At 36.9% G+C, this 13962-nt stretch overlaps 2 protein-coding genes across 2 annotated transcripts in view; both read right to left on the bottom strand.

Annotated features, from left to right (window-relative positions):
- Nucleotides 1-2823, bottom strand: part of LOC112506225 — a 5294-nt gene extending 2471 nt beyond the window's left edge. Inside the window, exon 1 of the mRNA XM_025110243.1 lies at nt 2101-2823. Within this exon, the coding sequence (XP_024966011.1) occupies nt 2101-2823 (723 nt within the window). The remainder of the gene's footprint in view (nt 1-2100) is intronic.
- A 1722-nt stretch (nt 2824-4545) lies between these two features.
- LOC112507462 lies at nt 4546-13470 on the bottom strand. The gene is made up of 6 exons (XM_025112059.1): nt 13115-13470; nt 12345-12896; nt 11485-12245; nt 11312-11401; nt 5869-6582; nt 4546-5027 (listed from the first exon to the last, which is right to left on the bottom strand). The coding sequence occupies exons 2-6, from the start codon at nt 12442-12444 to the stop codon at nt 4935-4937; spliced, it is 1758 nt and encodes a 585-aa protein (XP_024967827.1). The 5' UTR covers nt 12445-12896; nt 13115-13470; the 3' UTR covers nt 4546-4934.
- Nucleotides 13471-13962: the final 492 nt, after the last annotated feature.

Raw genomic sequence — 13962 nt, forward strand, 5'->3', positions numbered from 1 at the left:
GGTCCCGGTCCCAAAAAACGTCAAAAACCCTAACCGGATCATAACCGGCGGTCCCTCAACCGGTCCCTCTCCGGTCCCGGTCCCGGTCCTCCGTCGGTTACGGGCCGGGCCGGGCCCATTTGGCCATCTCTAACTTAGAGTGACTCCACTGTACCGGACCCACCACCTTCGTAAGAAGGTAAATCATGGGGTCCCATAAGCGTGGGTAAAAATGTGGGTCCGTAAATCATGGGGTCCCACAAGTGTAGGTAAAAATGTGGGTCCCAACTAGGTAGTGTGTAGAGTCGAAACTCAAACCTCTCACTCATTCTACAAAAGCATCTCCAACAATAGTTATACTAAATTTTCTCTAAAACATATAAATGGTTACCTTCAACTCGGTGCTCATGGGTTGGGTTGATCGGGTTGAAGACATTTGAACAATCCAAGAGGGGGCATTTAAAGATAAGCAAGGGAGGATACCTACATAGTTAAAAAGACCTTAAAAGGGACCTTCATTCTATACTGACCCCGGTCCGGGCTGAACAACCCAACCCAATGCTTGCGGTTTGGGAAAATCTTAACCCAACCCAAACCAAAGTGCAACCCAACCCAACCCGTACGGGTTGGTCGGGTTGATACTTTGGTATATTAAAATATTCTTCTAACCTTGAATATGTTATTTCTCTACTCATAATTTCTTTTTCATCATCAACCATTTGATACAACTTATCCATATTTCTTACGTATATTACATTCAGTTAATTTTCTCAATTTACATATATATGTTCACAGTTACTGAACATATATATCAATGAGTTATATAGAGATATGAATAATTTGAAAATATGTGTATATGAAAAGCATACATGATAGTGTAATTGTCTAATGTATATATTAATAGAAATTCAACAATCATATTAAATCCAAGAAATAAAAGAATATCGGGTTCATCGGGTTGGGTTGGGTTCAAATAATAGTAACCCAATATCAACTCAATACCTACGGTTTGACAATTTTACAACTCGATTAGACATCGGGTTGCTTCGGGTTGGGTTATTTCACGTTGGGTTGGGTTGATCGGGTTGGTCGGATTTTTGAGCACCCCTACCAACAACTACTTTATTTTAGCAATTCTAACAGTAACTATATTATTAAAATATTAAATACGTTTAATAAAATATTATTTTTCTCTCATACACACTTATTCTCAATACTTCTTAATGGTAAGAAAATATAAAATAAAAATTTATCTTTTATTTTCTCTATTTTAACATACAAGATAGCATAGTTGTTTGGAGCAAAAAGCTGTTAAAATTACGTGGCTGTTGGAGATGGTCTTTATACGTGGGTTAAGGTGCTTTAGCAAGACAGACAAAAGTCTAACCTCCGTACGATCAAAATAGTGTGTACCAGCCTAATCATATATCTACTAGAAGGGTACTCGTGCAATGCATCGAGACACATATTGATTTTAGTGTTTCGTTTTATTCTTTTTTTTATGTCGATATAATAAGGTTTTATGTGGTTTTGAGAAAGCGATAATGTTTTTATTTTTGAATAAATATAAATTTAAAATATATATATATATATATATATATATTGATATCACTATCAAATTAATCTTCCTAAAAGTTCTTATGTTTTAGTGTAATTTCTTTAATTCAAATTTTTTAATTATAATTTAATTTAAGTTTAGTAACAAATAAATTTAATTTAGGTCTAATAATATAATTTTTTATAAAGATAATAATTAAGTATTATGTTATAACTCAATGATTATCCTAATTATATTCTAGATTTTTTTAAAACGAGAATTTTATTCTGTATTTAATTATATTTATCTATAGTTAGTTATACGAATTCAAATATGGAGCTTTAATAAGTTAAACTTATTTATAAATTTACTTGTAATCTTAAATTTTAAGTAACATGCATCAATAAACAGTACTTCATGCATAAAAAATGGTTAAAAATGGTTTTTAAGAGTTTTGTCGAATGCTATATGATCCAATTGTCCAACCTAATAGTACTGAGCAATGACACAGTTCAACAATGGCATCCATAACTAAATTAGCATCATCTTCTTGAAAATAGTGAAAGACAATGCAAGGTGCTAACCTGCACAGAGGGTGAAGTTAACCCCAGGATCCGGATCTTGGCATTGACATCACCCATGATCCGTAATTCGACCCGATCATTAAGCGAAGCGTCTCTCACCAAATCAGCAGCGTCCGCCTGCAACAGATTCACCCGATCCACCGTCACCGTGGTCTGAACCTGCCTCACACTGTGAGCGGGTTGATAAAACCCGGGTACGGTGCCCCGACCCAAGGGAATCCCACGGTACATGATATTAAACGTCGACACTCCGTACTTGATCCCCACCTTGTTGTCGTTTTTGGCGGTGAACAGCATGCGTATGGCCAGGGACAGAGACGCGGTGGTCGGAGCATTCACGGGGGCGGCGAGGTTTATGTATTGAACGCCCACTTGTTGGAGATCGAACTGCGGTTTTTTAGGTTTAACGGCGAGGACGATGACGAGGACGACGGTGAGAACGAGGAGGGCAAGGAAGGAGAAGAGGAGGATAAGGCAGCAACAGCAGCCTCGAATTGAGGCGGAAGAGGAGGAGGAGGACGAGTGTGGGTAGTAGTGTTCTCGGTGGCGGTAACGGTGGTTGTGGTTATGCGACGGAGGCGATGGGAGGGGTTGTTGGTCGTACGACATGGGCGGTGGGTGGTGATGCGAACTGGGCGGTTGGTGGTGACGCGACGCGGGTGGTGGTTGGTGGTGGTGGTGCGACGTCGGCGGTTGGAAGTGATGGTTGGTAGCGCCGGTCATGGCTTGTGGTCCGGTGAGAGAAGTGTGGTGGTGGGAAGTGAGGAGTAATTAGTAAAGGGTGAGTAAGGAAGGGCCCCCACTTCTTTTCCCCCTTTGCTTTCTTTGAGCTGCTGTCAGAGTGATGGTCACAGTGAAGAGTCAACAGACTTTTTTTGGTTATTGATACAACATATTAACATTCAAACTTATTTTTTATATTTTTAATGTATGAATTGATCTGATTTTAATATTAAAGAAGGGTGTAAATAGCAATTCTTCGGTGGGAATGTTATTTGCACCATTTTTATGTTAAAATTAAGTTAATTTATACATTAAGAACATAAAATTAGGTATCGATATTTATGTACGTGATGGAGAAATTCATGGATAGGGGTGTGAATTATATATGATTTTGTAAATTAACGACTTTTTATTGTTTTCTTAAATAGTTAGCGTTCTCATTTGAACATGTCTCCATAACACATACATACATACATATACATATGTAACTCTTTTAGAACCATTCTTTTACTGTTTTAGAAGTAAATCCTTGTCATAGATACCAGATATGTATGTTAATTTTTGAATTAGATCCTCGATAAATTATTAAATTTCAGAGATGAACTAACTTACAAAATAATTATACTGATAATATCTACTTCAGTTTTTTATATGAATATATTCAATTCAAAACAACTTAGGGGACGTATACCCAAATACATACCCGGTAAGCGCTTACGTGTAAGAGTGAAACACTATAATCAATTTTACCATATAAGATCGTAGTATATTAAAACAGTATCGTATGCAACAATTTACCCGGTAAACGCTTACCCGGGCAAGACTCCTCACCATCACTTACCGCGTAAGACTATCTCTATCATCGCTCTTACCAGGTAAGATTTTCAGCCCTTGCCATATGCGATCAAGTGAGAAAAGTTACACGATCACACTTACCGGATAATTATTTAGTCATAAACATGTGATAATACCAAAAAGAAAAATCATTAAAAGAAGTGAATCAAATCACCAACAACATCTACAGTTTGATAAAAGGAAAGAAAAGAAGAAAAGCATGGAAGATGACGAATAATTGAGGCGAGTAAGGCATTGGTATCTTAGGGGCTAAGGGACCTCATGTGCCTACCACCATCATCATCACAAGATAACATGTCATTGTATATTTATTGTTGCTTCAAATCAACCAATTGACTACTTTAACATATCAAACTAAAGCATATGATATCCACACAGGCCATCTCTTCTTGTAAAATAGGTTTTATAGACAGGAGATTTGTCAAAACAAGTTTACAAGGATTTTGAAACGACACCGGAGACCATCTGTACATGTGCAAGTAGTCGTATACATCAGTAAGACCATATACGAACAAGGTACTAGGACCATGTTAGGGCATTACTATCACTGGTGTCTTTTTCCACCTCTTCTATTAAAAGTTGTGTATTATCAAAAATGTCTGAACCCATTAAGTCCCATACAGAAGTAGGGTCTAAAACATGGCCATATAACTTTTGATGCACTTCTTAAGAGGGGATGATGATGATGATGATACACCATTGAATTTAGTACAATCATGTGTCGCTTAATTCTTACATGATGGCATTCAAGAACCGGTTACAGCTAGGACCAATTACGGAACGACTAGCCAAAAACACGCACGATTGATATTTGCCCACCTCTGGTTATACCTGCAAATCAGACCAGTAAAGGGACCAACCAAGAAACATGTAAAACCTAATATTCTCTTTCATGAAAATGCCTAATAAACCATCATAAGCTATTTTTTGTTGAATTCAGCTGAATCCCTCCCTCTCAAGAAGGAAAGGAAAAGAAAAGAAAAAAAGTAAAACCAACAAAACCCCAGATTTTTTTTGCACAACCAGTTGTAAATCCCTAAACCCTAGTCTGTCACTACTATCTCAACCCATAAAAGTAAGGGAGGGGGATAACACCTTCAAAGCAAAGTTCAAGCCTTTTTTTCTGGACCAATATGTTATGTACTCGACTGCAAGGATTTCAAAACTTCCCAATTCCCTTCCTCTCTTTCCCAAAGATGAAAACAAACAAAAACAAAGCCTGCCGAAAATCAACGCCTTCCTGCTACCATGGTAACTCAAGAGTCCAGCTTAGAGTCGGAAGAAATCTCCATTAATGGCTTCGGCTTTGTCCCCTTCAAAATTTTTGATGTCGGCTTTAAATTCAGATACTGCAAACAAAACCAAACACAAACTTCAATGTCAACACGATGCTCACATACGACTGTAATCTAAGTACACCATTTGGTGCTTTCAGATGGTGTGCATATTCAAGAAATGCACCATTTGTGCTTTTGGATACTGCCCATATTCAAGAAATGTACCATTTATGCTTTTGGATAATGTGAATATTTGAAAATTGCTAATAGAAACACTAAAGACTAAAGATGCACAAGGCCCGGGTCTTCCAAGCCCGCTCAGTGAGTAAAGAAGGCCCAGGATTTTTAGACCGGGCCAGGCTTTAAGGTTGGAGAAGGACCCAATCAGGCTTTTCCAGGGTCTGCCCCAAAAATTTCACCTAGTCAGGCTCTGAGGCATTGCCCAGACCAAGCTTCAAGCTCCTTAGGCCCGCACTTCAGGCTTGGTCTTTCTTGTGCATCTCTAACTAAAGACTACATGTAGAGACCATCAAAATCCATTCCCTCCGTCCCAAATCAAAATGGCCTTTTGGCTTTCTCAACTTTTCAAATTCACATTCTGTTGTGAATCAACAAGCACTCATACAGTTCTTGATGATCGTCCCTCCTCATGATCATCAATTCAGCTAATCTTAATAGTGTCATCCAACACGTGATATTCATCAAATTTTCACACATAATAGCTCAAGTATTTATATAAAACCTTTGCAAAATGTAATGGTCTTTTATGATGATTAAAAAAGGACCTTCAGTTACTTGTATGTAATGATTAATGATGAGTTGTGAGGGCATGTTTTGAAATGAGAACGAAAAAACAAAAAAGAGCAACGCATTGTAAGGTGGAAAAAATTTGAAATTACTCTACCATACTTACATTTCTGTAGAAAGAACTAATCTCCTCTTCGGTGAGGCCTTCCTCCTCCTCAGCAGTTTCATCCCATCCCAGAGAACGTAAAAACCTAGCCTCTTCCTCTTCTGAACAAAGAACAGCATCAGGGCCTGAATGGTTCTTCCCATTATTAGTAGATCTCACCGTTGCAACACAAGCATCACCCTTGCAGGTCAAATCAACCTTAGTCTCCACCGTGGTATTAGATTCAGACCCACCCAGATGGGCAGGAGGGGCGACGGGTGCACCAGGCTTTTCACTTGATGAGACAGAAGAACCAGTATCAGGGGCAACAGAAGAATTGCTAATCATGGATTTCTTCCTCATAAGATTAAAGAAGTTATTTCGGCTCTGAGCTTGCGATGAAGGTCTCTTCTCCAAAGTAGCCACACTAGGCTTTCGCTCCACGGCAGTAACGCCTGGATTGTTACCCATGTTTCTCAGTGGAGCAGATCCAATGGCTGAGGGTACAGCAAGTGGGCTATTTGGTAATTTGCTACCACCTGTTGGGCTCAAACTCTCCTTTGCAGTCGGTGAGATACCGTTCCTTTCTCGTGAGGGCTTAAGAACAAGAAGTTTTCCCACAGTAGACGTCTTTGAAACATCAGACTTCACAGAGAGCGGTCGAGGAGTGTGTGGATGGTTGACAAGCTGTGATTGCCCAATCTTCAATTTTGGTTTATCAGAAGAGCTCAAGGCCTAAAGAGAAGTTCACAATATTAGATTAAAACAAAATATGTACAATAGAGAACCATAAAGGGAATATTATGTTCCAATTACATGCATAGATGTAATAAGAAGGGCATAATGCAGTTTCAGATGGTTTTATCCTAGTCCTTTGGTTAGGCTGTCATGTCCTACATAGTAAGAAAACAAAATAAACATTCTATCTTTGTCGAGCAGCTTGTGTACCATGCATCATTGTGCCTATTTACTTTTTCTGTCAATGTTACCAAATATGCCCCAGCTGAATCAGCCTCATGTATTCATGGGACGTTCCCTTTCCTTTGCTTCTCCCATCTTATAGAAATGCAGCTTCAGAATATGAATTATCCTAAAGTTAACACCTCCAAACTGAGAAAGCAATGTCTTCCAAGAAAATGAACAAAATAGGATTTCAGGAGAAAAGAAAATATGGCATGCAAACATTAAAGAAGAAGAATGTGAATTGGTCGCAAGAAAGATTATCACAAGACATGTCTCATACCTCGAATAAAAGATCCTTTCCACACTCGTCAAAAAGAAAAAGAGAAATAGATGAGTGAGCCTTCACAGGAATATAACTAGTGATGCTATCTATCATCTCAATGATTCTAATGAATTCAGAGCGTAGCTTGAACCACTTTTAACCACATAAGCAAAAGCCATGATTCCCATAGAACAAAATGTTAGCAAGGAATAACCACCATGTGACCCAAATCAACCTCTACCGTAGGCTTAAGAAAGTGTGTATTCACCCTCATCGAATCTAGAAGGCTATGGCTACACTAGGGTTCGTGTTAATCCATTTCACATAACTAGATCCTCTAGGTGCAACTACAACATATATCAATTATTTCATTCAGTTCTCTTATTAGAAACTATGGCAGTGCTTTTGGAAACAATGAAACAGAACTTTCACATATTACTACATTCACTAGATGCAGCAATGACAAATGCCACTATAAACTATAACAAGGTAAAGGAAAATTCAAATATTGAAAACCTAAATCCACGTGTCATAACTAAAAGGAATCTTACAACCAGAGATGGAATAATGAACATCCTAGTTACTCGTTTAAGGTGTGAATTAACATGTAACTCATCAAAGCCTAATCTAAAGCTAAACTGTGTGATTAATGTTATAAGCCTAGTAAATTCTAACAATAAAATTTAAAATTAGAAGGTAAGCTATAACAAAAATGAACTTGAGATAAAAACTTCATAAAAATACATTATCATTATTGGATTACAAAGTTGAAAACTTCAATTCAGTTAAAAAGAATTTAAAAACTTGGAACTTAAAACACTTTATAAATCCAAGACACTAAGAATAGAAACTTCTTAAAACAAAACAATTTGTAAAAGATACATGGAAACTTGTAATGTGAAATTTAAGGTCCTTCATAACCAGTCCTGCTCCCAAATCTTAGCAAGTTTTTTGCTCTGAGAAGGGTCGGCAATCTGGCAGCCCTAACCAGTCTTGGCCAGGCTGTCTTGCTGCTCCTAACCAGTCCCAGGCCTTTTGTGCACACAAACACATCAACATGTTTACCTTTCTAAAGTCATAATATGGAAAGGGCCAAATACACATTCCTTTAAGACACAAATTCATAGTGACATTTAATATGGACAGACTAAACTCATACCAACAGAGTAAAATCAGTCTGTAGTTGCTGTGTTAGCATAACTACAACCATATATCTCTCAACGCCGATCTTTTTGTCCAACTTACAAGCAGACAAGAAGAATTTGAATAAGCCACAAATGACATTTATACCAAGAAAGGGCCGTCTGTAAACAAAATTTTACCAATATATTTGACACATGCCCATCTTCTACTTAAACCAGGCTTCACAAAAAGTAATATTGCAAAGATTAGGAGACAGTTTGGTGAACACAAAGGGTCCACAACAAGAGTAATCAGGCCATGGTACTGATTCAGCAAACATATGATGTCAACAATTCTCATATCCACTGCTACCCAAAATGCTTTTTGTTTTTCTTTGAAACAGTAAAAAATCTTATTAAAGTAAGTAAAATCAAAACAAGTAGAAGAAAACTGACCCAACTAAAATACTACAGAAAAAACCAACTGCCCTGAACTATAAAAACATACTGAAACTATCTGGCACCAATGCCGCAATTGCCAAACCTAAGACAATGAAAACTCAAAAGGCAAGATGGATCACCCTGGCATGAAAAGAAAAGCATTGACAAATAATTAGAGATTTTATTCAACAAACCTTCCGATACAAAATCAAAAAACCACCCAATCAATCGTAAAGAAAACTGCTGCAACTACCAATCGCCATACTACACCAACATTAGCAAACTTAAAATCTACAATTTCAGAGCTAATGTAAGGTAAGTTCCTGAAAAAGATCTCCCAAACATATACCCTGCTGAGTTCCATTTATCTATCAGTGCCAAAGCACCTTCCCAAAATTCTCAAATTCTTCCATGTCTCTGTCTCCTCGTCTGACTCACCAAGACTAGTACTGAAACAATTTCAATTCTATGACAAGCACCAGGTTCCTCTTCCCATTACTTTTTCTGCTTGCTTTTTTACTTTTTTTGGCCGAGATTCATCATGGACAGATTACACTTGCCTATTTTGTACCCAAAATACTCTTTCTAGTTTTAACATTGTCAATTATGACCTATGCTGTTAATTGCGGCGCAATAGCGGTGCAATAGCAGCGAAATATCAGTTACGAAAACAGCGGTGGTCAAATAGCGGTTCTGATCAGCGCAATTCACCGCTATTTTTGACCGATATTTAGGCAAATTGCGGTCCGCAATAACAATATTTAGGTTGGGTTTTTTTGGTCTTTAGTTTGAGTTTTTTACTTGGGCTATTTATTTTGATTTGGGCTGTAACAAATTTTAATCCATTAACACTTTATGGTTAGTAATTTCTTTCTATCAAGTATCAACCCAAGTTGGAAGTTGTAGGTTTTTCCCATTCGACAGCCTCCCCCTCTCCAGCGTCTATGCTTCTGCTTTAGACGAGTCCCACGACCACGTTCGACAGCCTCCTCCACTCCAGCGTCTGCTTCTGCTTTAGACAAGTCCCATGGCCACGAGTCTCAGCTTCTTGTTTAAGTTGATGTTGTGATGTTGAAACTATATTTTTAATTAATGCATATGATATGTTTATATAGAGTCGGTTCATACGAGAATGGTACGTATTTAAGAAAATAAGAGAATGAATATGGACCATATATTTCATTAAATAATACCTTAAATCAATAATTCTAAAAATAAATTAATAAGGGCATAAAAGTAATTTAGTTATATAAACGTTATTTAAGGCATTTATTTAAGATTCTAGTTTTACCATATTTATGAATTTATTATGCTTTAAATTTTTATTTAAAAAATATTTTATATTTAATACATTTATAATAAGCGTATTCATTTAAAGAATCCATTTTTTATTTAAAGCAATATTTTAAAAAATACAATTTTCGTCAAAGTCGCATGTGATTCACAATTAACGAATTTTGTTTCAAAATGTTTTCCTAATCATATGTGAATTAAAGCTTGAAAAAAATGATTCAAGTTAGACATTAAAAAAGAAAATTAATGAAAACAGAATTTCATGTGATGTGTAGCAAAACACATTTAAAATGTATATGATCACATGTACTTGAAAAGTAATTCGTAATTTACACATATCACATGTAACGTTATAGATAACTTACATTTCTTTTCCACTATAATCAATATCGCATATGACACATTAATCGAAAATTAGCGATTCTTTTTTGGAAAAAAAAAAGTAGATTAATTGTGGATATCACATAAGATTTTTGACGAAAAGTGTAAAAAATTCTTAAATAAACTACTTCAATAAAAATAAATATTTTAAATGAAAAACTAAATCACACTTCTTTTAAATGTTGATAAAAATAAAAAAAACAAATAAATGATTGGCCTACAATTATTCTCTTATTTTCTTAGATACGTACCATTCTCGTATGAACCTCCCTACATTTATTATGCATACATATATATATATATATATAATTCTAAGAAATATCATATGAACCGCTATACCACCGCTATAATTGTTATTTCAAATATTAGTATTCAGTCCTGACCGTTATTTTGTATTTTGACCAGTATAACAGCATAGATTATGATACAAACCAACAAATTTCGTAATGATCGCATCAAGTCATTGATTACAAAAGATACCTGCAGCCCTGATAACTACTCTCTTCTTCAGTTGTGATGGTAATGAGTTGTTGATGTTATTAAAAAGGATACCTCCTCTGACCCATGAAAGTCACATACATTATTATTTGATACAAAATTATGAAATAAAAAAATCAGTCCATCTAAATAGAAGTTCCTTTTAAATTTTTGCAAATACGTATTTTAAGTTTCGAACACTTTTTATAATACATGCCTGCAGAAAGAACTTATGCTACATAAACCAAGAAGCTCCTAACTATTAGGCGCGAAATAAACCATTACTTCAAATTTAAGGATTGAGGGTAAAACCTCCACAAAAGAAGTACAAACATGGTTTGAGCCTCATACCACGAAAGACAGAGTATCTACTTTTACAGGAACAGAATTCCTAGAATCAAACACCTAAGGCGCAGAATAAGCATTAGAATATGAAACAAAAGGCCTGGTATAAATATTACAAGACAGAAACAAAAATGCAGATTATGGGGTATGAAAAATAAACAAGGGGACAGATAACCCTTACCAAGGCTTTAGGCATGGAAGGAGTCATGGGAATCAACTGTCTGGACTGCTTAACAGCAAGCTCTTCGAGCCTTTGAGTTCCAACAGTCAACTGCAATCAATAAAAAGTTAAATGTAAACATACACTATGCGATTATATACTATAGTGGAACCCATGAGAAGCATTTGCGCTACCTGGGGAGCAGTCTGAGTACGGGGAGGACCATGCGCCAAGGTTTCAGCCATATTGCGACCTCCTGTCATACTTGTAGTTGCAGTGATTGAAGTTGGTTGAACAGGTTGTGAAACAGAGGTGCTATTTCCATTGCTACCAACAATTACAGGCACCTCAGCCAGTGCTGAGGTCCACCCATCACCACCAATCACAGCTGAGTTACCAATTGGCAGACTCTGAATGGCTGAGCTCAATCCAGGTGATGGGACCCTTCCTATATCAGGATCTGCTTGTTTTTCATCTGCTCCAAGAGATGGAAAATCCCTCTCAAAAGATGTCTTCACATTGCTAAGGGAACTACCACCAGAAAGTAAAGCAGTGCCATTGCTGTGGCTACTTTTGTTGGCAATGCTCAAGTCGCTTACTACTTTTCTGGGCCATGACTCTCCACGTTTTCCGGATACACTTGAATGTGACCGCCTTAACCCGTCCTTCTCAAACCTACTTGGCAAAATGTTATCTAGAGGATCAGAATAATCCCGATGTCTGTTGTCTGACTTTTCTTTACTCCAAAACTCATATATGTCCTTATCCCAGTCCCTATCACGATGGTTTCGACCAAAACTACTGTAAGACCGTAGATGAGTCGAACCATTACCAAGGGAAGTGCGGCGGAAATATGAGGAAGTTGTTCGATCTGAAACAGAAGTACGTCCTAAATCGTTATCGCTGCTATTAACTGATGACTTATTTCTCCCGGACTTTGATGAGCCTTGTTCATCTACAGCAAGAAAGATACCATCAGATGGATAGTCAAAACAGATATTATGATCATTAACACCATATTTATTGAAACAACAGACATAAATATAAGAATTACCAGGGTGCAATGAAGATGATGTAAATTGGTGGGATGTTGTGCTTGAGCCTCCACTGCTCTTTAACCATTCCGGCACAAATGTTGGCTCAGTTCTTTCCATAATTGGTATTAAACATCATAAGAAGCAAACATAAAAGCCTCAACATGCATCAGAGAAATAACTCTCAAATACTTCCACCTTTTCCTCCAACTAAATCCCAATTTGCTGTCGATTAATGAATCAAGATAATCAATTTAATCAGTTTATTCCAACCATCAACACCATTGACAGGTTCCAAAGTAAATTTCTAACCCTTGAAGAGCACCACCACCACTGTCCAATAAAAGAATCCTGAACTATCAACTACACTGTAAAATAGGGCTCTTTATCTCCCTAACACTTTGTATATACTGTGGTTCCAGTTCCAAATTCCGATCAAGAACAAAGATCAACAAAAGCTTCTCAGTATTCAGAAGGCTTCCATAACTCACGATTGAACAAACTTACAAGACCTTCGTCTCATAAACAGGTTCAATAAGCACCCCCAGGAAACCAAAACCGTCTTATATCATCTGAAAACACAAAATAGAACCCTTCTGGATGAATTAGCCCACGCCCATTACAAATAAACAAACCCTAGAACCCAAAACACCACAATTAAGCCAGACAAATTGAAACCCCTAGGGTTTGTCTATCGAACACAGTAAAACACACCCGGTGAAAAATCAAGAAAAGGGTATTGTAAATTTGTAGTACCAACCACAAATTATCAAAAATTAAACGGACTAACCCTTAACGGCTTGGATTAAAACGAAAACCCGAAAAAACCCTAAGACGCCGCCTCTGCTCTTTTGTCTGTCAGTGCGATTTAGAGATTGATTACAAATGGGAAATTTGAAATTTGTTTATCTGTGAAATACGAAAGAAACCCAAAGGTTTCAATTGGCTTTTATGAGGGACGCAGATACAATAGATACAGCGAGCATGTAGGTATATACTACGAGATGGTATCGCAGAGTGTAGAATGAGAGAAAAACACCAAGAACCCGCTTTGATTACGCCGTGCAGAAGAGATTTTATCTTAGTGTGTGTGAGAGAGATGGAAAAGGGATTTCGGAAGTTTTCTTGTGTTGGTGTTGGTTTTTTTGGTGTGAGGGAAGGGAGGGGGAGGGAGGGGGGGAGTTTTATGCTTAACCTTCACAATTTGTAGAAATTTTGTTATTATTAACCCTAAATCCCAATTTTGTTACCAATTCTACTCCAAACCAAACCCTAACACCTTCCTTCTCTTCTATGTTCCATATGTTCATTAAAATACCAAAAACGTAAAATACATGTAACGATTATTATTACAACGTCGAGTTTCAATTTCTTCTTATAAAAACTGTCATACGAGGTCGTAGTGCATGTATTTTCATACTGCATACGCATGTTGTGTACGCATATACTATATTCTGTTAAAAAATTAACAGTATTTGAGCTGGTTTTCAAGACTTATGGCCGATTCAAAATTCCGCTAATTATAGTTAGGGCAACAAATTATATGCTTTTACGTTGGTTTAGTCAGTTGCTTTAAATGTGTTTTGTTTTTTTCGTTTTTGATGCATGTTTGTTTTGTTCTGTTAAAGCATATATGAA

This window comes from Cynara cardunculus (assembly GCF_001531365.2).
Source record: "Cynara cardunculus var. scolymus isolate 2C chromosome LG 2, CcrdV1, whole genome shotgun sequence".
In the NCBI taxonomy this organism is placed as follows: domain Eukaryota; kingdom Viridiplantae; phylum Streptophyta; class Magnoliopsida; order Asterales; family Asteraceae; genus Cynara; species Cynara cardunculus.